Source organism: Saccopteryx bilineata, chromosome 4 (assembly GCF_036850765.1).
Source record: "Saccopteryx bilineata isolate mSacBil1 chromosome 4, mSacBil1_pri_phased_curated, whole genome shotgun sequence".
In the NCBI taxonomy this organism is placed as follows: Eukaryota; Metazoa; Chordata; class Mammalia; order Chiroptera; family Emballonuridae; genus Saccopteryx; species Saccopteryx bilineata.
The window spans coordinates 32,268,901-32,290,548 of NC_089493.1; the positions used below are offsets into that span (position 1 = coordinate 32,268,901).

General features: G+C 41.0%; 1 protein-coding gene and 1 pseudogene across 2 annotated transcripts in view; both read left to right on the top strand.

Moving 5' to 3' along the window:
- Positions 1 to 21,648, top strand: part of DCAF5 (DDB1 and CUL4 associated factor 5) — a 129,277-nt gene that overhangs the window by 69,671 nt on the left and 37,958 nt on the right. For both annotated transcript variants that reach the window (XM_066272533.1, XM_066272534.1), the window contains exon 7: positions 17,480 to 17,546. In XM_066272533.1, the coding sequence (XP_066128630.1) occupies positions 17,480 to 17,546 (67 nt within the window). The remainder of the gene's footprint in view (positions 1 to 17,479; positions 17,547 to 21,648) is intronic.
- LOC136333846 (NADH dehydrogenase [ubiquinone] 1 beta subcomplex subunit 3 pseudogene) lies at positions 3,302 to 7,257 on the top strand (annotated as a pseudogene).

Below are 21,648 nucleotides of genomic sequence, written 5' to 3' on the forward strand. Positions count from 1 at the left end.
ATATATATAAGAGTAGGCACAGCCCTGGCCGGTTGGCTCAGCGGTAGAGCGTCGGCTTGGCGTGCGGGGGACCTGGGTTCGATTCCCGGCCAGGGCACATAGGAGAAGCGCCCATTTCCTTCTCCACCCCCACCCCCTCCTTCCTCTCTGTCTCTCTCTTCCCCTCCCGCAGCCAGGGCTCCATTGGAGCAAAGATGGCCCGGGCGCTGGGGATGGCTCCTTGGCCTCTGCCCCAGGTGCTGGAGTGGCTCTGGTCGCGGCAGAGCGACACCCCGGAGGGGCAGAGCATCGCCCCCTGGTGGGCAGAGTGTCGCCCCTGGTGGGCGTGCCGGGTGGATCCCGGTCGGGCGCATGCGGGAGTCTGTCTGACTGTCTCTCCCCGTTTCCAGCTTCGGAAAAATACAAAAAAAAAAAAAAAAAGAGTAGGCACAAATGTTATGGTGTGTGGGATTTTTACCAGAAACACAGGGGCTGAGGGAAAGGTGAAGGAGATGAAGGAGAATGGATGTTGTGTTTTCTTTCAATCCTGTTTTAGTGGTGAGAATCTATCTGCGTGGAGTCCTTAAAAGGCTCAGAATAAAGGCCTCTAGCCAATCTGTAAAACACCTAGACCATGGTTTCTTAACCTCAGCACTAACAACATTTTGGTCAGATAATTCTTTGTTGTGTAGGATATAGAAGAGTTAATAGCATATTTGGCCTCTTTCTACTAGATGCCAGTAATATCTCCCCCAGCCTTTTCCTAGACAAACAAAAAATGTTTCTAGACAATGCCAAATGTCCCCCCACCAGGGGCAGGCAGGTTGCCCCTGTTTGAGATCCTGTGACCTAGATTATCTATTTTGCCTAGATACACCGGGACAGGTTTTACCATACACAAAGCCACACAAGATATTTTGTGATGGTCCTGGTTATGTACATTGGCAAGATGTAGTAACCAGGCGTCCCCAAACTACGGCCCATGGGCCACATGCAGCCCCCTGAGGCCATTTATCCAGCCCCGCTGCACTTCCAGAAGGGGCACCTCTTTCATTGGTGGTCAGTGAGAGGAGCACTGTATGTGGTGGCCCTCTAACAGTCTGAGGGACAGTGAACTGGCCCCCTGTGTAAAAAGTTTGGGGACCCCTGATTGTAGTTGTTTTTGCTTTTCAGGTGATATACAATGATAAAAACATTGCATGGCTTTTGATTTTTCCTATTTAGATTTGTCTAATTTGTTCTTTGTGATTTTTGTCCTATGGGAAGAGTTTGTAGGTACTATATCCTCTTTGACAAACTAGAAAGCTTTTTGGTTAGGGTAAGTGGTTTTAATTAATTTTTTTATTTATTTTATTATTTTATTTTTTTACAGAGACAGAGAGAGAGTCAGAGTGAGGGATAGACAGGGACAGACAGACAGGAACGGAGAGATGAGAAGCATCAATCATTAGTTTTTTCGTTGCGCATTGCGACACCTTAGTTGTTCATTGATTGCTTTCTCATATGTGCCTTGACCGCGGGCCTTCAGCAGACCGAGTAACCCTTTGCTGGAGCCAGCGACCTTGGGTCCAAGCTGGTGAATTTTTGCTCAAACCAAATGAGCCCGCGCTCAAGCTGGCGACCTCAGGGTCTCGAACCTGAGTCTTCCACATCCCAGTCTGACGCTCTATCCACTGCGCCACCGCCTGGTCAGGCGGGTAAGTGGCTTTATATTAATCGGGGAAGATGCAAAGTCACTGAATCTAACTTTGAATCAGTTTGAAAGTCTTTTAAATTTTAAAGTGTGTTCATATTCCCCATATAGATTATCAAAAGTATATAACCTAGGGAATAGGAAATACAGAGATTTATGTTTGCCTGTGCTGTTCACCTCTTCAGGACTAAGAGATGTAGCTAGTTTGTCATTATTTTGTCTCCAGTGCATGGCACACAGCGAGGGCACAATAAATATTTGTTGAAGTGAATCTTGAGTACTTTGGTCAAATATGTGGGTTTTAGCTTTCTGGGCCTTCAGCTTTTCTAACTGTAAATCAGGATTGATAAAACCATTTTTCTGTTCAACTTCTGGTGGCATTAGGAGGATGAATTAAATAATGGCTTTTCAGTGAAACTAATCTACTGAGGTTATACTTTTTAAAGTGTGGCATAGGAGGCTGAACTTCATGTCTTATTCCTGGAACATGTCTCTTAAAGGTGATTTAATAGGCTATGACTTTCCACACTCAGGGCTAAAGTAGCAGCTGCCACGGTTCCAGTATGATCCACAGAACTGACATGTACAGTCTTTGACTAGTCTAGACAGGATCTTTTTTGCTTCTTTCTTTCCTTATATTGGTCTTTATATTTGATCTTGTGTACTTTGAGAATGCCCCCAGCCTGAGACTCTGCTCTGGAGCTCTTCATTTAGTTATAGGCTGGGTAACTATCCCAGAGAGCAATCTGAGAATTTCCATAATAGGCATGAACATGGTCAAGAAAGACACTAAGTGACCTCTCTATCTGAGATAGTCTTCTGGCTTTCAGTTACAATGAGAATAGTTAGTTCACACAAATGGACCCAGATACTGTGCCAAAGGGCATGCAACTCATTTTAGACTATCCTAGGTTCCTTATCAGTGGTCGGCAAACTGTAGCTCGTGAGCCACATGCGGCTCTTTGGCCCCTCGAGTGTGGCTCTTCCATAAAATACCATGTGTGGACGCTACCTCAATAAGGAATATACCTACTTATATAATTTAAGTTTAAAATATTTAGCTCTCAAAAGAAATTTCAGCCTGACGTGGTGGCGCAGTGGATCAAGCGTCGACCTGGAACGCTGAGGTCGCCGGTTCAAAACCCTGGGCTTGCCTGGTCAAGGCACAGATGGGAGTTGATGCTTCCTGCTCCTCTCCACTCTCTCTCTGTCTCTCTCTCTCTGTCTCTCTTCTCTAAAATGAATAAACAATTTTTTTAAAAAAAGGAAATTTCAATCGTACTGTTGATATTTGGCTCTGTTGACAATGAGTTTGCCAACCACTGCAGCCTTGATAATTCATTAGCCTTAAAATTGGACTCGGAGTAAAGTGTGAAATAGTTTGAGCCTACTTTGTGTCTCTCCCATGCTTATTGCCACCATTGTATATGAATTCTAATTATAGAACTATTAGAGATCATTTGTAAAAACCTTCCTTTTACGGATGAGAAAACTGAGGTTCCGTGCAGTTAGGTATACATGTTTGTAGCTGAGCCAGGACTAGAACCCAGATCTTTGAGCTCTCAGTAGAGATCTCTATTTAAGATACAGTCACAGCTTCATGCCAGCAGCAGCAAGGCAAGTGGCAAAATGAGTGAATTGGGCTGGAAGGACTGCAGTGAGTGGGGGGGACTGTGGCCAGCTGGAGAGCCCACTCCATCTAACTCTAAATGACTCCCATCTGAAGCTATGAAGGCCTCTGTTTTGTTTTGTTTTATAAGGGTAGCCAGAAATGAAGATTTATTTGTGAAGTCTCCTGGTTTGTAAGTATTGCAACAAATTCATACTTTACTCACGTGGTTTTCAACTACCAGTCTGCAGATCAGTAGTGGCCCGCCAGAAATTTCATGCCAGTCTGCGAAAGAGTTAACAACCCTGATTTTGTATGAGCATAGACCCTATGTATAATTGTGAAAACCATTGCTTTCCTGCGTGGATAAAACAGATCGGTGCACTATACCTACTTTGCTCAAGAGCCACCAGTTTGAAACTTCTGTGTTTCAGCAGGATGTTTTCTCTCATGTTTTGTTTCAGGGTCTGTCACTAATTGATAAGTGAGTAGAGACAGGTTCCTTTTTGTCTCCTTATAAACTTCCTAACTACAAGTCTTCCCCTCCCCATCTTTTAAAATAAGAAAGCCGATATTACTGAGCATCTGCTGTGTGTCAGTTGCTGTGGTAGACACATTCACACGACTGCCAGACAGTACCCTGTTTGAGATTTCCATTCAAAGCCCTTTCTGTGTACAGTGTCTTCCCCACTTTTGGCTAAAAATACATGGTTTGTTTATTTCTAGTATTTTAAAAATTATTCAAGTTTAATAACTTCTGTCATCAGATAAGGTGACATAAGTGACATGAGATTAGGTGGGCATCAAGAGACAATTAGCCACGCCTCAAAACAAAAAGCCTGTTGAACTGTTCCTTTTTCTGTTTTAGCTCACCACCTAGGCTTACAGTACAGCGAGGAATCTTGTAGGAAAGCAGCATTCCTTCCTCTTGAGCCTGCCTGAACCCAAGCGTTCTCCCTGCTTTTTTGTTGTACTTGGATTTCTTTTTGTCTTTCGTTTTCTCCCTGAAGCCTGACTGGGTACTTTCTGTCTCCCAAGCTTCACATTCCCGTCTGTATTACTCAGTAAGCCAGTCACTTAACAGGGTTCAAGAAGAAGGCCAAATTTCCACCTGCTAGCTCTTCTGGCATGCGCTTCTAAGACGGCACTCGGCTGTTGTCCCCTTTCTTTCACAATTTCTTAAATGGCTCTCGTCCTAGATTATGAGAGTCCAGCAGAGCAGCTCAGGCTTCTGGGCAGTAAATCTTTCAGGCTAACAGGTAAGTGTTGCCTGCAAATAGCCAGTATGGTCCTTTTAAAATCTTCTCTTGCTTTAGTCTCATCTAATGCCTGTCTCTACTTCTTGCTGAAAGAGGAATGGAAAAATATAATAAAATTTTCTTAAAAGGGTTGAGCACTGGCGTGTCTGAGCACTTGGATTGCTTTACACAGGCCTTTCTTTAGAATGTGATGTCAAGGCCTCCAAAATCTTAATAATTAAATCATTCTATCTCATTCCCTGGAGAAAGAAGCTGACTTGTACCCCATGAATCCAAAAAAATGGCCTTGACTACATGGCCTGGCCTCAGACATTACATCACCACTCAACCTTTCTGTGTTGACATTATATGGGTATAGCAGCGGTGCAGGAATTCACCAGTGAGTGCGCTCCAGGCTAGTGAAGCACCTTATAAAGTTATAACTCTGCATCTTTGTTTTCCTGTAACTCCATGCAGTCCTGATTAGTCTCACTTGGGGCCTGGCAACCCACATGTACTTCATCTGAAATAAAAGCCCTCTTTTAAGTGGGACAGAGTCAACTCTTGGGTTCCATCCTATGACTTACTTTATGACTTTAGGCTAATTTTTTCTCCTTCTTGCCTTTCTTTTATATAATATATTTTTAGCCCCTTAGCTTTTAAAGCATTTTCTTTTATATTAATCCTCCCAGTGACCTTTGGCTTTAGTTAGACAAGTTTTATCTTCACATGAAACTGAGGCCTAGCCTAGTTTGAAACGGCAGGTCCAGTTGGAAGCAGAAACAGGCCGAGACTCGGTCTCTCGCCTGGGATGGCACCCTCTTCCTCGCAGCCGTGCTCCCACCTGTGCTGTACAGATTCAGTGGTGATAGTCTCCTCCATGGGCTAATGAGGAAGAACTGGATGTTGAATTTTGTGGCTGAGGAATTCCTTGTTGTAGGTATTACTTAGGTGACTATTTTAGGAGACTTTATTTTATAAAAAGAAGGTAGCATTGAAATAACTTTATTATTATTATTATTCAGTTAGAGGTGGGGAGGCAGAGACAGACTCCCGCATGCGCCTCGACCAGGATCCACCCAGCAAGCCCACTAGGGGGCGATGCTCTGCCCATCTGGGGCCCTTGCACCATTGTAACTGGAGCCTTTTTTTTTAGCATCTGAAGTGGAGGCCATGGAGCCATCCTCAATGTCCAGGGCCAACTCACTCTAATCAAGCTTTGGCTGCAGGAGGGGAAGAGAAGAGCAGAGCAGAGAGAGAGAGAGAGAGAGAGAGAGAGAGAAGTGAGAGGGGGAGGGGTGGAGAAGCAAATGGGTGCTTCTCCTCTGTGCCCTGACTGGGAATCGAACCCAGGACATCCACCTGCCAGTCTGATGTTCTACCACTGAGCCAACCTGCCAGGGCAAAATAACTTCTTTATCAAGCCCACATTTCTAACTCTTTTTTAATCCCAAGCCTCTTTGAAAATATGAAAGATACAAATATTCATTTCAGAAATATGTACATATACACAGTTTTGCATGTAATATTAAGGAGTTTATAGGATTTCTGAAACCTAGAGGTTTCAGGTATTAGCAATCCTGGATTAAGATTTTACCCATGGATTATATTGTCTTTTAGTCCATTTGCAGATGCAGTTTTAGAACTTTAAAAGTTTAAAACATTTTGGAGTATGTATATGCAGGCATGCTTGATACAATCTAGTTTATAATTGTTCTACTGAAAAGTAACACTGGGCACCTGATTTCTTTTTAGGAACAAAAGGAATTTATAAGATTGTGATGCAACATGATAGTTTTCCTCTAATCTATAGTTCCTGGCTAGGAGCCTGGGTTTTCCTAAAAAATTCATGATAGATATTAATGAAGGGGTCAGAGTATCCCTCTCTTGCTCTACCTTCCCCATCCTCCTTAGAGATTTTACTTTTAGTAGCATTGCCCTTTTTGGGGGTGTCTTCAAAAAAGAAAAGTAATGTTCCTTCCTCTGAATGGTTGAAACCTTTGCTTGACTGACAGGATTGATGCTGTCTACCCTCTTCCCAGTCCCCACATGCAAAAGCTGAGGCCCACAGAGGAGACATTGATTGCTGAAGGCATTTTCATTGATGACCCCTCATCTTGGCCAGGTTTCCAAAAAGAGTCTTGCGGGATTGAATGTCCTAAGAGGTCCGATTGCTGTCACACAAGGCTCATGGACCTGGATATTGTCATAGTAAAACAAAACTTCAAGATTTTCAACAACTGAAAATAGAAGGAACACCATTAGAAACTGTACAGAAGGACCTGGCTGCATAAGGGCTAAGGGATTCATGGGGCCACAGTGAAATTGGAGATACATGGGTGGCTTTGCAAACAATGTGTCCTTTGTTGGTGCAATAATAAAAGGATTCAAATGGGGATTTGCTGAATTCGTGGTAGCTGTAGGGACTCAATATTACCTGGAGACCCAGAATAAAGATAAGAAGCATCACTGAAGATAATACCTGGAAGAAGTATCTTAGTGGATTTTTAAAATTATTGATTTGAGAGAGAGACAAAAGGGTGAGAGGGAAGAGAGGGATGAGAAGAATCAACTCATCGTTGCTTCACTTTAGTAGTTCATTGATTACTTCTCATATGTGCCTTGATGGGGGGAGGAAAAATTAAGCCATGCCAGTGACCTTGGGCTCAAGCCAGCAGCCTTGGGATCATGTCAATGATCCTGTGCTCAAGCCAGCTACCTGCTCTCAAGCTGGCAAGCCCGTGCTCAAAATGGAGACCTCAGGGTTTCAAACCAGGACCTCAGCATTCTTTGCCAGCGCCAGTCAGGCTTCTTAGTGGATTCTTAACTTTCTTATAAAAATTAAGATTTCTTCACTATAGCCTAAAAAAAAAGAGAGTTTGGCCAAATAAAGATTCATCTTTAAGTAATGCGGTCTACCTTGTTACAAGCAGCTGTTAGAGATTTAGAGCATTAAAAAAAATTTTTTTTCTACTGATGATTTGACTATTATTGGCTGTCTTTATGGAACATTTTGTTATTAATAGAATTTTTCCTACTCAGAACTCGTAATGGTTGGTTATTTTAATACATCAAAGAATTCTAGGAGCCTAATAGAACTGACATGGCAAATGGTCCAAAGAAGCAAGCAAGAATCATGTAACATCACAGGCAAAAAAAATTGTGTCAATCTTATGGGTATACATATTTGTATGTTTTTATTGGGAACCAGTGGAATTCTGTTTTTTCTACCACAAATAAAATAAATCTATGGTTTTGGCCACTTCCACAGAAAAATTTCCCTGATTGCTTTGGATAGTATTTGTGGCAGGCTCTGGGTATAAATATGATTAAAGGTCTATTATATACCCATTGGCAAATGTTTTTCTGGAAATATTCTTCTAGAGAGCATATCACAAAATTGTTCAATCACATTTTCCCCCTTCTGACAAAAGGTCAGGGAGAATTAAGAACTGTGTTTGATTTAAATATTAAATTGCAGTCTCTGTGCTATTAGATCCAGGCTAGAGAGCCATCTGGTTTTTCTATCCAAGTCAGTACCGTTAATTAGACAGGCATGCCATTAATTGGAGAATAATTAATCAGTTACTATGGAAGGAGTCTTGGAGAGAACTGGGTAAGCTGAACAGCACTCAGTGAATAGTAACTAATTGATATGTTTCCTTTTCCATCAACCAGTGTTGGAAAACATCAAATGTCCAAACACATACACACACTCTTACACGTATACAGATACTGAGAGAGAGATTAAAAAACCTGTTAAAACATATTCTAGATTATTCTTGAATATACAGGTAGATGGCCTGTCCTTTCTGCCTTGTAGAGCTTTTTCCTCTTTTTATTGTGGATTTTGGGTGGGAGTGGGGAGAATTTTATGCATATATATCCGTATTTCTAAATCCAGTAAAACCTGAGAATAAGATTGGTGGGCAGTTATCTGTATTCCAGATTTGTACCTTTTTTGATTTGCTTAATCAATAAGGTTTAAATAAAGGTGATAGAGAAGGAAAATGGTTGCTTTGCTTAAAGGTGACTAATAAATTTTTTTCCAGTAAGCTTCTATTTAGTAACAGTTTTGCTATACCAAGCTATGTTTAGATTCTTCTTTGAACCTTTAAGTTGTTAAAAATTCCTTGTGACTTGAGTGACTCTACAAAAGTGGTCTATTTGGCAGCATGGGCTTCTCTGGGTATTTATCTAATAAAGATCTTTCTGAAGAGCATGTGTAATTCAAGACTGCCAAAAGCTAAAGAAAGGAGCAGGAGCTCGGGGTGGGGGGGTGCTGGACATTATAGCAGTCTACTAGAGAAGGGAGTATTACATGAGTGACTTTTCTATAATGGTTAATGAATTGATAAAAGACATGTGGGCAAATGAGACAGTGACAGAGTGCTGATGCAGTCATCTTTTGTTTTTATGTTACTAGTGGTGGTGGCCATCTTGAAATGTATTGAGAGGGCAGTTGTTGCTCCCTCTATTCTTGAACAGTTAATATCTCCATATTGACAGTGGACTAGATGAAAGGATTAGATAAAGTGCACTGGCCTCAGGTTAACTCTACTTAAAATGATTGGGATGGGTCAGAGTGTGGCCAAACTTTAACCTTTGTGGCCAGGTAGGAAGGATTGTGGATGATATGGATCCATTTGCTCGTTTTGCATTGGTATCACCCATCATACCCACCCACAAAGCCAAATTAAAATTAAGTATGTCTTCCACTCTCTGAGAAGAAGTAGACTATTGGTCTTCTACCACTCCCCCACAACCCAGAGCATTATGGAAAGTGGGGCTTCTATTGCCTAAATAATGGATGAACTAAAACGGTCTTTCTCCGTTTTTGGAGGCCTGCTCTATTTGTCCCAGTTAGCATACAAGATAAACGATTCATATAAAGTGAGTTTTTATTTTATTTTATTATTTTTTTAATTATTTTTTTTTTTACAGAGACAGAGAGTGAGTCAGAGAGAGGGATAGACAGGGACAGACAGACAGGAACAGAGAGAGATGAGAAGCATCAATCATTAATTTTTTCATTGCGCATTGCAACACCTTAGTTGTTCATTGATTGCTTTCTCATATGTGCCTTGACCGCGGGCCTTCAGCAGACCGAGTAACCCCTTGCTGGAGCCAGCAACCTTGGGTTCAAGCTGGTGGGCTTTTGCTCAAACCAGATGAGCCCACGCTCAAGCTGACGACCTCGGGGTCTTGAACCTGGGTCCTCTGCATCCCAGTTTGACGCTCTATCCACTGTGCCACCGCCTGGTCAGGCTAAAGTGAGTTTTTAATTTGTTATTTATCCCTTACTATTTAGAATGAAATCAAAGAAAAGACCTAAGAGAAAGTAATGAATTATTTATATTCATGCCCCAACTAGACCACAAACTTAATATCATCTTATTTAGTTTTTGCTTTTCTAAAACTGAACAGTAATCTTCACCTTTTTTTCATGGTGGTGTTTTAGATGTGAAAGTTGGTTGTGAAGTCCTACATCACAGAAGGGAATAAAAATGTTAAACGTAGGAATTTTTGGAAACCATTTTTTCCATTAGTTTCTATAACTTATTTATAAAGGGCTATAGGCAGCTGAACTTTCTGTTCTTTAGGCCAGAGGCCCTTTTCCCAGGTCAGCTTCAAATTCAACATGAGATTGCCTGGGTAAGAATGCACAGATACTGGCTAAAATTAGGTAGCTAGATAAAAAGGAAAAGAAAGAGAGAAACCTGAGTATATACCTCCAGTTCTACCACTTGAGGTGAAATTCAATTTTCTGGTGTATTCATATAATTATTGTGTTTCATTAATTTGTATGTATTTCTGTAGTTTGAATTTCCCTTAGCAGTGATTAAATGTTGCACTGTTTACTCTTTGTTTTCTTGCTCCTGACAGCGAATATTTAAATATTTGTGAGATGGCTCATCGAGACTTGCAATGCTGTTTGTACTGTTGAGCTCTAACCGTTAACAGGGTCACAGTTGGAGGCTCCAACTGGTAGGAGATGGACCCTTCCAACACAGATTTAGAAGAGAGGAATCTTTCCAATCACTCTGGTGATGTTAAATGTATCTCTGCACTCAGCCCACTTGAAATCATCTTTATTTCCACAAAGCTTTAAAAAGAAAGAAGGAAGAGAGAAAGGATAAAAGAGCTCCTTTGGCTACCTTATATTTTAAAATAGTCCAGAATTCTGTCTCCTCTCCTGTAATACTCATCTCCCAGATACCCACATAACTTGCTTCCTCATTTCCTTTAGGGCTCTGTTCAAAATGCCATTTTATCAGAGAGGCCTTCTGTGACCACCCTGTATAAAACGGAAACTAATCACCCAGGCGCTCCTTATATACCCTAACCTGCTGTTTAATTTTTCTCTGTACCACTAACCACCAGTAGACACATTATGTTTATGTATTCTTTTAAATTTTTTTCTTCTGCCCATTCCATTCACATTATACATATAACATATAAAATTCTGTTCCTTTTCCCACCCAATAAAATGTAAGTTAAGCTTCATGAGGGTAGGGACAATTCTGTATTTCTTTCCCTGGAACAGTGCCCAACATATAATTGACATTTGATAAATATTTGTTTAATAAATAAATGGATGGACTACTTTTTATTTCCACTTCCTGTAGTCAGCAGTATTCTAGGCAGCCAACTTTGAATACTGGAAGGGGCCCAGCAGACAACTATGAAATGTCATAAATGAATTCCTCAGGGTGGTTTTGTGACTCCAGTGTGTGTGAACACTTACATGGTCTGACGAGACAGCAGTGGGTCAAGATCCCCTTTTTGGACATCACCCCGAGCTGTTCCCTTGTGGTGGTTCCAAGCGGAAGAGAGGGTGGGGAGTTGCCCTTATCCCTGAGAGGAAGCCTGGACATTGTATGCATTTTCTATGTATTTTAAGAGCTGTCATATTAACTCCAAGAGGCCTTAACTCTGTGGGACTTTCTTCCTTCTAAGGTAGTCTTCTGAGTCAGCATTCCATCTGGGAGTCAGTCCTTTTTTACATTTTCGTGGCTTTCCTTAGTGAATAGCTGAATAGGAAAGAGCCAGTCCGCCTGACAAGGCAGTGGTGCAGTAGATAGAGCGTCAGAGTGGGATGCGGAGGACCCAGGTTCGAGACCCCGAGGTCGCCAGCTTGAGCGCGGGTTTTTCTGGTTTGAGCAAAGCTCACCAGTTTGAGCCCAAGGTTGCTGGCTTGAGCAAGGAAGGGGTCACTCGGTCTGCTGAAGGCCCGCGGTCAAGGCACATATGAGAAAGCAATCAATGAACAATTAAGGAAAGAGCCAGTCCTTCACCATGAAACAGTAAAACCTTCAATAAGCCCATCCTTGGCTCATTCAGTTTTAATTTTTATTTTCGTTTGTTTAGTTTGGGGGGACAGGGTAGCAGGAATTCTACATGAAGTTTTAAAACCTCTTTTAAACATAGAGCATGAAATGATGAGATGTTGAATAATAAATATGCTATATATCAGGGGTCAAAAACCTATGGCTCATGAGCCAGAGGTGGCTCTTTTGATGGCTGCATATGGCTCGCAGACAAATCTTTAATAAAGAAACAATAATGTTAAAAATATAAAACATTCTCATGTATTATAATCCATTCATTTCCTACCACTCATGTTCATGGTTGCAGATGGCTGGAGCCAATCACAGTTGTCCTCCGGGACAACACCAAATTTTTATTGGATAATGCCTAACGTACATGGTCGTTGTATGGCTCTCACGGAATTACATTTTAAAATATGTGGCGTTCATGGCTCGCTCAACCAAAAAGGTTCCCGACCCCTGATATATATATAATATATATTATACATATAAATTATTAGTGGACAGTTATTTTGTGTTCTGTGTCCCCCTATACTCCCCCTTCCTTGCCCTGTCCATGTGTCTTAATTTGGGTTCAAGTTTCAGGTACAAGTAGTTTATTTGGAAATGCAGGAAATAGTAGAGGAAGGAAAAGTGAGATAGGGAAAGGAAGGGTGAGTTACTGAGCCAACAACTGTGGGCAGTTGGAATTTGATCTGAGGGGGAAGGGCATAGAAGATGCACTTCCGAGTTATTCCACCTGGGGAAAGGCAGCTGGGATGTTGGTGGGATATTTGGTCATTGCCTGAGCCTCATACCAGGAATATTCATTCCCTGGAGCAGCCTGCAGCCTCCTAGGCTTGGGAGAAACCTTGGGACAGAGAGACCGGGATACTGGCAGTTGGAGAACCAGCAGAAAGCAGTAAGGCCTGAGGGGATATGAGCAGGCATCAAGGAATGAGCGGCACCATGCTTTCTGTTTCTGTTGAAACAGTACTCTGGCTGCCTGAACACTGTCACTCTCCTCTGCTCCTTTTTTTCCTTCTCTTCATCACCTCTCTACCTCAGGCGGGCTCAGTGCTCATATCTCTCTTGCCTTGCCTCTTCTGTGAACCACCAGGCACCTTATTTCTCATAATGGCACCTACTGATTTCCAGTGCATGGTATGGTAGTTGTGTACCTACATGTATATTTTCTACTTGATTTAAGCTCCTTGGGACCCCTGGTATTACCTTATATATCTTTGTAAGCACCAAAGTGCTTGGTACATAAGTACTTGGTTAGTTAGAATGAATCTTTGTCCCCAACTAGTAGGTGGTTTTGCTAGACTGGCTGTGAGAAGAAAGCCCTGGGCTTCTGAGTTCCAGCTTCCTGACCTCAGCCAGGGTAGGTCCTTAACTGCTGGGAGTTCCTGGGTGGACCCTAAAGTCTGAGCAATGAGGAGTTCTCTTTTTTTTAAGAAAAAAAAAAAAGATATTTAAAAAAAATTTATTTATTGATTTTAGAGAGAGGATAGAGAAAGAGGGAAAGGGGAGGGAGCAGGAAGCACCACCTTGTAGTATTTGCTTCTCGTATATGCCTTGACTGGGCAAGCCCAGAGTTTCAGACTGGCGACCTCAGCATTCCAACACGATTCACTGTGCAACCACAGGTCAGGCCTAAGGAAAAAATTTTAAGTGTTCAGTTTCATGGTATTAAAAACAGTCACATTGTTGTATAAACATCACCACCACCCATCTCCAGACATTTTTCATCCTGCAGAACTGAAACACTGTACCCATTAACCATGAACCTCCTCTCTCTCTCTTAACCCCAGATCTTGGTATCTACCATTCTATGTTCTGCCTCTATGAATTTGATTACCCTAGGAACCTCATAAGTGCACTTGTCTTTTTGTGACTTTCATTTTATTTGGCATAATGTTAAGGATTCATCATGTTGTAGAGTGTAGAAGAACTTCCATCCCTTTTAAGGCTGAATACTGTTCCGTTGGAGAACCAGCAGAACACATTTTGTTTATAAGCCACATTTTGTTTATATAGTCATCTATTGATGGACACTTGAGATACTTCCACCTTTTGGCTATTTTGAATAATGCTACTATGAACATAGATGTAAAACTATCTCTTAGAGACCCTACAGTCAATTCTTTCAGATATATATATCCAAAAGTGGAATTAATGGATCATATGGGAATTTTATTTTTAATTCTTTGAGGAATTATTTTCTGTTTTGTTTTGTTGTTGATAGTAGCCATCCTAATGAGTTTGAGGCCATATCTCACTGTGGTTTTGATAATGTATTTCCCTAACGATTAGTGATGTTGAGCATCTTTTCATGTGTTTGTTGGCCATTTATATGTCATTATATATTTCTTCTTTGGAAAAATGTCTATTCAAGTTCTTTGCTCATTTTTTAAATCAAGTGATTATTTTGTTATTGAGGAAATTTTTAATTGAAGTATAACAAGGTTAGTCTCAGAGTTTCCTTGCCTTGAGCATATTTATGTAGTGATTTGTCAAATAACCATGGGCTGGCAGCTTAGGGACTTTCAGCTTTGATCTGGCTCCTACTATTCCTTCACAGAGTAATTCTACAATCTTAGAAATGAGCCCCAGAGTGTCTTAGTCTGTTCTGACTGCTATAACACAGACTAAATGGCTTATAAAAAAGTCATTTTTGTCTTACAGTTCTGGAGACTGGAAGTTCAAGATCAGGGTGCCAGCCAAGTTGGGTTCTGGCAAAGAACCTCTCCCAGGTTTTAGACTGCTGGCTTCTCCCTATTTCCTCACATGGTAGAAGGAGGCTAGGGAACTCTGTTGAGTCTTCTTAATGAGAGTGCTAATCTCACCTGACCTGTGGTGGCACAGGGGATAAAGTGTTGACTTGGAATGCTGAGGTCACCGGTTCGAAACCCCAGGCTTGCCCATTCAAGGCACATATGAGAAGCAACTACTATGAGTTGATGCTTCCCACTCCTCACTCTCCTCTAAAATCAATTAAATTAAAAAAAAAAAAAACAGTGCTAATCTCATTTATGAGAGCTCTATTATTATGACCTATCACCTCCCCAAAGGAAGACCTGATATCATTACATTGGACATTAGGACTTCAACATGTGAATTTGGAGGGGGATACATATATACAGACCATAGCAGAAAGTGATCAGATGAGGAACACACTTCTTTTCCCACTGTGCCCGGGGCTCTGTGAATAGCATTTTCATCATCTGTAAATAAACATTCCTTTTTTTTTTTTCCTGAATGGTGAGAGGAGGGGAGATAATGAGACAGACTCCTGCATGTGCCCAAACCAGGATTCACTCGGCTACCCCATCTTTGGCCAGTGCTCGAGTACTGAGCTGTTTTTAGCACCCAAGACTGATGCACACCAACGGATCTATCCTCAGTGCCAGGGCCACACTGGAACGAATCGAGCCATTGGCTGCAGGATGGGAAGAGGGAGAGAAGGGGGACAGGGTGGGGGGAGAAGCAGATATACACTTCTCCTGTGTGCCCTAACAAGGAATCGAACCCAAGATGTTCATACTCCAGGCCGGTGCTCTATCCACTAAGCCACCAGCTAGGGCCTAAACATGCCTTTCTTTGCCTCCTTTCTCGTGTTCCTACATGTATTTTGAAAACTGGTAAATTGATTTTTCATGATTACAATGTATTTAGTAAAGTATTTACATTAGGCATGAGGTTGTATATATGTTTGATTTCCATTTTTTGAAATTGTTCACTGTCATTCTTAAGAAGTTTTCTGTAGAAAACTGTGGGCCTACGACAATATATACTTTCAGGGATCATTTCTATAGTTTGTTAAACTGTAGGCCTTTCTTTTTCTAGGGAAATAAGCAGATGGGACCAAAAGGCAGTTAATAATGCTGATCTCACCTTAAAGTAAAACACTCTAGCTAATCTTTGGATATAAGTAAGCTCTCAGAATTGTTCATTAGTTGCTTTTAGACAACATTAGACAAGGCTTTTAGGAGTCCTAATAAGAATACATCTGGCGGCCCTGGTCGGTTGGCTCAGTGGTAGAGCGTCAGCCTGGCGTGCAGAAGTCCCAGGTTCGATTCCCTGCCAGGGCACACAGGAGAAGTGCCCATCTGCTTCTCCACCCCTACCCCTCTCCTTCCTCTCTGTCTCTCTCTTCCCCTCCCACAGCGAGGCTCCATTGGAGCAAAGATGGCCTGGGCGCTGGGGATGGCTCCTTGGCCTCTGCCCCAGGCGCTAGAGTGGCTCTGGTCGCAACATAGCGACGCCCTGGAGGGGCAGAGCATCGCCCCCTGGTGGGCAGAGCGTCGCCCCCTGGTGGGCGTGCCAGGTGGATCCCGGTCGGGCACATGCGGGAGTCTGACTGTCTCTCCCTGTTTCCAGCTTCAGAAAAATACAAAAAAAAATAAAAAAATAAAAAAAAAAATAATACATCTGGCTTAGTGTCCTATCTTTTTGAGATTAAGGAGTTTGAAGCTGCCACATAAAGGGATTGCTTATGCCCCTGGCAGTAACTTGTGGCCGGGTTGGCAATGGTTTCCTGCTCAAAGATGTCAGCTGACAGCAGGGAACTTCAGGATGCTTGGCCTTGCATAAAAGATCTCGAAACTCCTAATTTTTTTTCTACATTTAAGCATTTTCATTTTGAAAAATTGTGGTAAAATATATATAGCATAGAACTTATAACCATTTTTTAGTGTACAGTCATATGTCATTAGTGTATTTACATTGTTGTATAACCATCACTACTAGCCATCTCCAGAATTATTTCATCTTCCCAAACTGAACGCTCATAACCATTAGCTTCCAACTATTCCCCCCCCCCCCCCCCCCGTTCTAGGCAACTATTATTCTTTTAGTCCCTGAATTTGTATAATATTTACTTTCATATGTGGCTCTTTTCATTTAGTATAATACCTTCAAGATTCAGCCATGTTGTAGTATGTGTCAGAATTTCCTTCCTTTTTAAGGTTCAGTAATATTCCATTGTATTTATATACCACATTTTGTTTATCTATTCATACGTTGATGGACATTTGGGTTGTTTCCACTTTTTGGCTATTGTGAACATTCTTCTATTAACATTGGTGTATAAAATCTCAAGTCCCTGCTTATTTCTTTGGTATATGCCTAGGAGTAAAATTACTGGGTTCTTTAACTTTTTGAGAAACTGCCATACTATGTTCAACAGTGGGTACAACATTATTTATTTCCACCAGCAATGCACAAGAGTTCCAATTTCCCTACCTCCTCTCCAGTACTTGTTTTCTCTTGTTTGTTTGTTTGTAATAGCCATCCTAATGGGTATGAACTGGTATCTTACTGTGGTATTGATGTTTATTTCCCTACTGTTTAGTGATGGTGAGCATCTTTTCATGTGTTTATTGGCATTCGTATATTTTCTTTGGAGTAATGTCTGATCAAGTCCTTTGCCATTTTGAAACCGGTTTGTTTGTTTGTTGCTGAGTTTTAGCCAAGGAGCCTTTTGATGTGCAGATACTTTTAAGAGAGTGTTTGCTGTGTGGTTCCTTATAAATGTATCTCCATGTGTCTTGTTTATTTTTTTAAAATCTGTGTATAGGTAGATAGAAATAGATATATTGTCAATAAATCGATATATAAATAATAATTTTTTTTGTCCCAACAGTATATCCTTTCAGGCTCTGATGACTTCAACCTATACATGTGGAGAATCCCTGCAGATCCAGAAGCAGGTAAGTGTATCTTTAGTGTGAACCTGCTGCTGATGTTGGTTCTATTGACCTTTGGCATGCTATGTCCTGGAAGGACAGATCTGTAGCAATTAGAGGAAGATAGTTCTCTTTTAACATAAGAAGTTTATCAGAAAAGTGACCAAAGGAATTTTTTAAATAAAAATTAGAAACCAGATTTAACAAGTTATATCTGACATAATGATGCTCATATTTTTTTCCTCCTAAGAACTTTTCTTCAGACTTAATAGACCTCCTTTATGTCCATGTTTCTCTCCTATTCCACACCTGGAATATTTTTATCTTGCTTTTACATGCTTTTCCTTTATTATCCATCTGCATGTTCCTGCTTATTACTTGACAGATAGTTGTTAGGGCCTCTTCTTTTCCTTTGGCCTTTTTGGTTATATTAACTAGTGAAATTTTCTTTGTTGACTGACAGATGCATTCCCTGGGGTTTGGCTGAACCCAGACATCAAAGAAATTAGGAAATATTTCTATAATTGCTCTAGATCAGTGATTTTCAACCTTTTTTTTTTTTTCATGGCACAAACACACACTAATTACTAAGGTCAGTGCCCCTGGCTAAATACAACCATTTTCATCTCGTGGCACAAATAAATTAGTTACTAAGGAAGAAGAAGTCAGGGCCCCTTTTTCTTTAGTAATTAGTTTATGAGTGCGTGAGAAACAAAGGTTGAAAACCACTGTTCTAGATATATTCTGTAAAAAAATCTTGCAGCTTTTCATTAATTTGGATATAGGCCAGCTGAGGTTTCAAATGGCATGATATTCTTCATTCTCGATAATAGTGATCTCACATGCTCAGTTACTTGTTATACTGGTTGCTTCCTACTGGTAGAAAAAAATGTATATTGTTCATTTTTAGTAAAGCTTAATATAGCCATCTGCTCTGGGTTATACATAGTATCAAGTTGGAAACTGACCATTAAGAAAATAACAGAGGATTATGCCAAGTGTGTATTGCACAGAATATGTCTAGTGCTCAGTTTAGGGAAGTTGTTGGCTTGCCTGTTGCTGAATTAACAATATTGTTACCTAATGTTTGCTTTTCAAAACTTGTTGAGGACCACCTTTGCTGTAACTATCCTATTGCTGTGGTCTAGTTACCGAACATGTTACAAAAGGCTTTTTCCCCTTCTGGAATTTGGAAAACATGAGTGAATCAGCTTACCTTTGAAATAAACCAGATGGGACAGCATCATCAAAAGTGATGTTCTAGGACTAGAGGAATATTATATTAAGTCTTTATATTAAGTCTCCTGCCATCATAAATTCTAGATTGATTAGCTGAGAAATAAACTTTGGGCTTAATTGTATCTTTTATCAAATCTTGAAAAGCTTTTAATTATTAAGTCAGTATGTCTTTAAAACAGAAAGTGCTGCATAATCCCTGTTTCCCAGGACTGTTCTCTGGAATTGTTTTCATGTTTGTATAAACAGAAGGTAGAAAGAATTAGCAGTAGTGTTGCCATTTTTTTCCTCCTCCTGTTGACTTCTTTTTTTTAATGTTTATTTTATTGATTTTAGAGAGGGGAAGGGAGAGAGAGAGAGAGACAGGAACATTGATCCGTTCCTGTATGTGCCCTGACCAGGGATTGAACTGGCACCCTCTACGATTTGGGGATGATATTCTAACCAACTGAGCCATCCCTGCTGATTTCTATTCTGATTTAGGGTTACTGTTCAGCTGACATTGTAACAAATGATAATGTAATCTTTAGTTTGGCAGGGACCTGACAGTTGATTTAGGATAACAATATTGAAACTGGGAAATGGGTACCTGGACTTACCAAGGGTTGTATAGGCACAGCTGGTTTCTTAAACCAGCTTCTTAAATTCTGTACGTATTCTTTTATAAAATCAGCATTCCTAAGAAGGTACCCATTCTCCTTTCCTGCCTCCCCTTTTCCCTTTATCCTTTCCCACTTTACAGGGAAAAAACCCCAGAAAGCTAAAAATACTCCACAAATTTCTGACCATTTGAACCTTAGAATAGTGCATTGCCCTAAGGTATAAAAACCTTCAAGATGCCAAAACATCTAAAACATTCTTTTTGTTTGTTTGTTTAAAGTGAGAGGAGGGGAGATAGAGAGACAGACTCCCACATGCTCCCCAGCCGGGATCTACCCAGCAACCCCTGTCTGGGGCTGATGCTCGAATTAGCGCAGCTGGCTGACTCTGGTACCAACTGAGCCACTGGCTGTGAGAGAGTAAGAGAAGAGAAGAGGGAGAGGGAGCAGAAGGGAAGCAGATGGTCATTTGTTCCAGGGATCAAACCTGGGACATTCGCATGCCAGGCTGATGCTCTATCCACTGAACCAACCTTCTGGGGCCTGGAACATTCTTTAACCACAAAGCTGTAGCCCTGGCCAGGTAGCTCAGTTAATTAGAGCATTGTCCTGATATGCCAAGATTGTGAGTTCATTCCCCACAACCAATGGCCTAACCAGGCAGTGGCACAGTGGGTAGAGCATCAACCTGGGACACAGAGGACCCAGGTTCGAAACCTTGGTCATCAGCTTGAGCACAGGCTCATCTGGCTTGAGCACAGGCTCACCACCTTGAGCACAGGATTACTAGCTTGAGCTTGGGATCATAGACATAACCCCATGGATGCTGGCTTGAGCCCAAAGGTTACTGCCTTGAAGCCCAAGGTCAGTGGCTTGAGCAGGGGATCACTGGCTCACTTGGAGCCCCTGGTCAAGGCACATATGAAAAAGCAATCAATGAACAACTAAGGAGCCATAACTATGAGTTGATATTTCTCATCTTTCCCTTCCTGTCTGTCCCTGTCTCTCTCACTTAAAAAAAAAAACACAATGAATACATGATTAAGTGGAACAACTAATTGATATTTCTTTTCTCCCTTCCTCTCCCTTCCTCTTCCTCTCTAAAATCAATAAATTAACAAAAAAAGATGCCTCTTTAAAAAAGAATCACAGAGCTATCACCCGACTTAGGGTATGGACCTCTTATTTTTCCCCCTTTTCTTATACATTTATAATAAATCGTGGGTTTTTTTAATGTAATGGGTTTTTATAAAACTTTTTAAAAGTATATTTGTTTTGTTCAATTGTGCTTCAGTAATAATTATAATGGTAATTTGAATCCAAACCAAAAATTTTAACACTGAGAACTTCGTGATCACACTAAACAAAGAAAATGTATTTATATTATTGTTGATGAAACTAAGAGTATTCATAAAAATAAATTAGGTTGAAATTTAAGGGGGTAGATAAAGTAGAAATGTTATTTCAAGGAGGAGAAGAAATGATGTAAAATTTTTATTAAAAAAAGACATGTTAGACTTTAGATCCCACATAGGGTGTAACAGGTAGCTCCCACTGCAATAATTACAAAATGAAATTACAAAAGCCTTATTTTTTAAGATGTTAGAGAGCTAGAAGAACTAAAGGTCTGAAGAGGAGAGAAGAGCCCTTCCTAGCTGAGCACAAGATGCTGGCCATTTTCTTTCACAGAAGACATCTGCACACAAGCTGCAGATTAGGCTACCCCAGACAGACTCTCCTAGGATTAAAAAAGGTCAGTTTTTCACAGCCACATTTGCTTAGTACTGGGGCGGCACTAGGAGGTAGAAGACTAGGCTGGAAAGGCAGAATGGAATTCCCACAATAATAAGTGCTTAGGAAACAGTCTCCTTAGTGAGAGGGGCCTGCCCCATAGGGCATTTGCCAGATTTTCAACCTGCATGGGAAAGAGGATAAGGAGCAAAACTGAAAAGTTCCAAAGGACAGAACGTTCTGAGCAGAGGAGAACAGAGACTTCACAGACTTTTCATCAAAATCCCAAGAGGGCTACAAATAGGAATGATGCTGGACAAAGAAGGTGAAATATTCTGCAATCTCCTGGTACTTAGGGCACAAACTCCAATTTGAGTAAGGGAGCTGCCATAAGCATCCTGTAGGTCTTGCCTTTGAGACCAGGGGTAGGCTTACTCCAGCTAAAGGAGCAGCCCAGCCCAGACCTAGTTCCTCCTGATTGGATTGAAGATGATCAACTATTTACCTTATTTTCTCAGGAGTGGAATGGTGGATGCATGCTGTACACAGGAAATCAATTT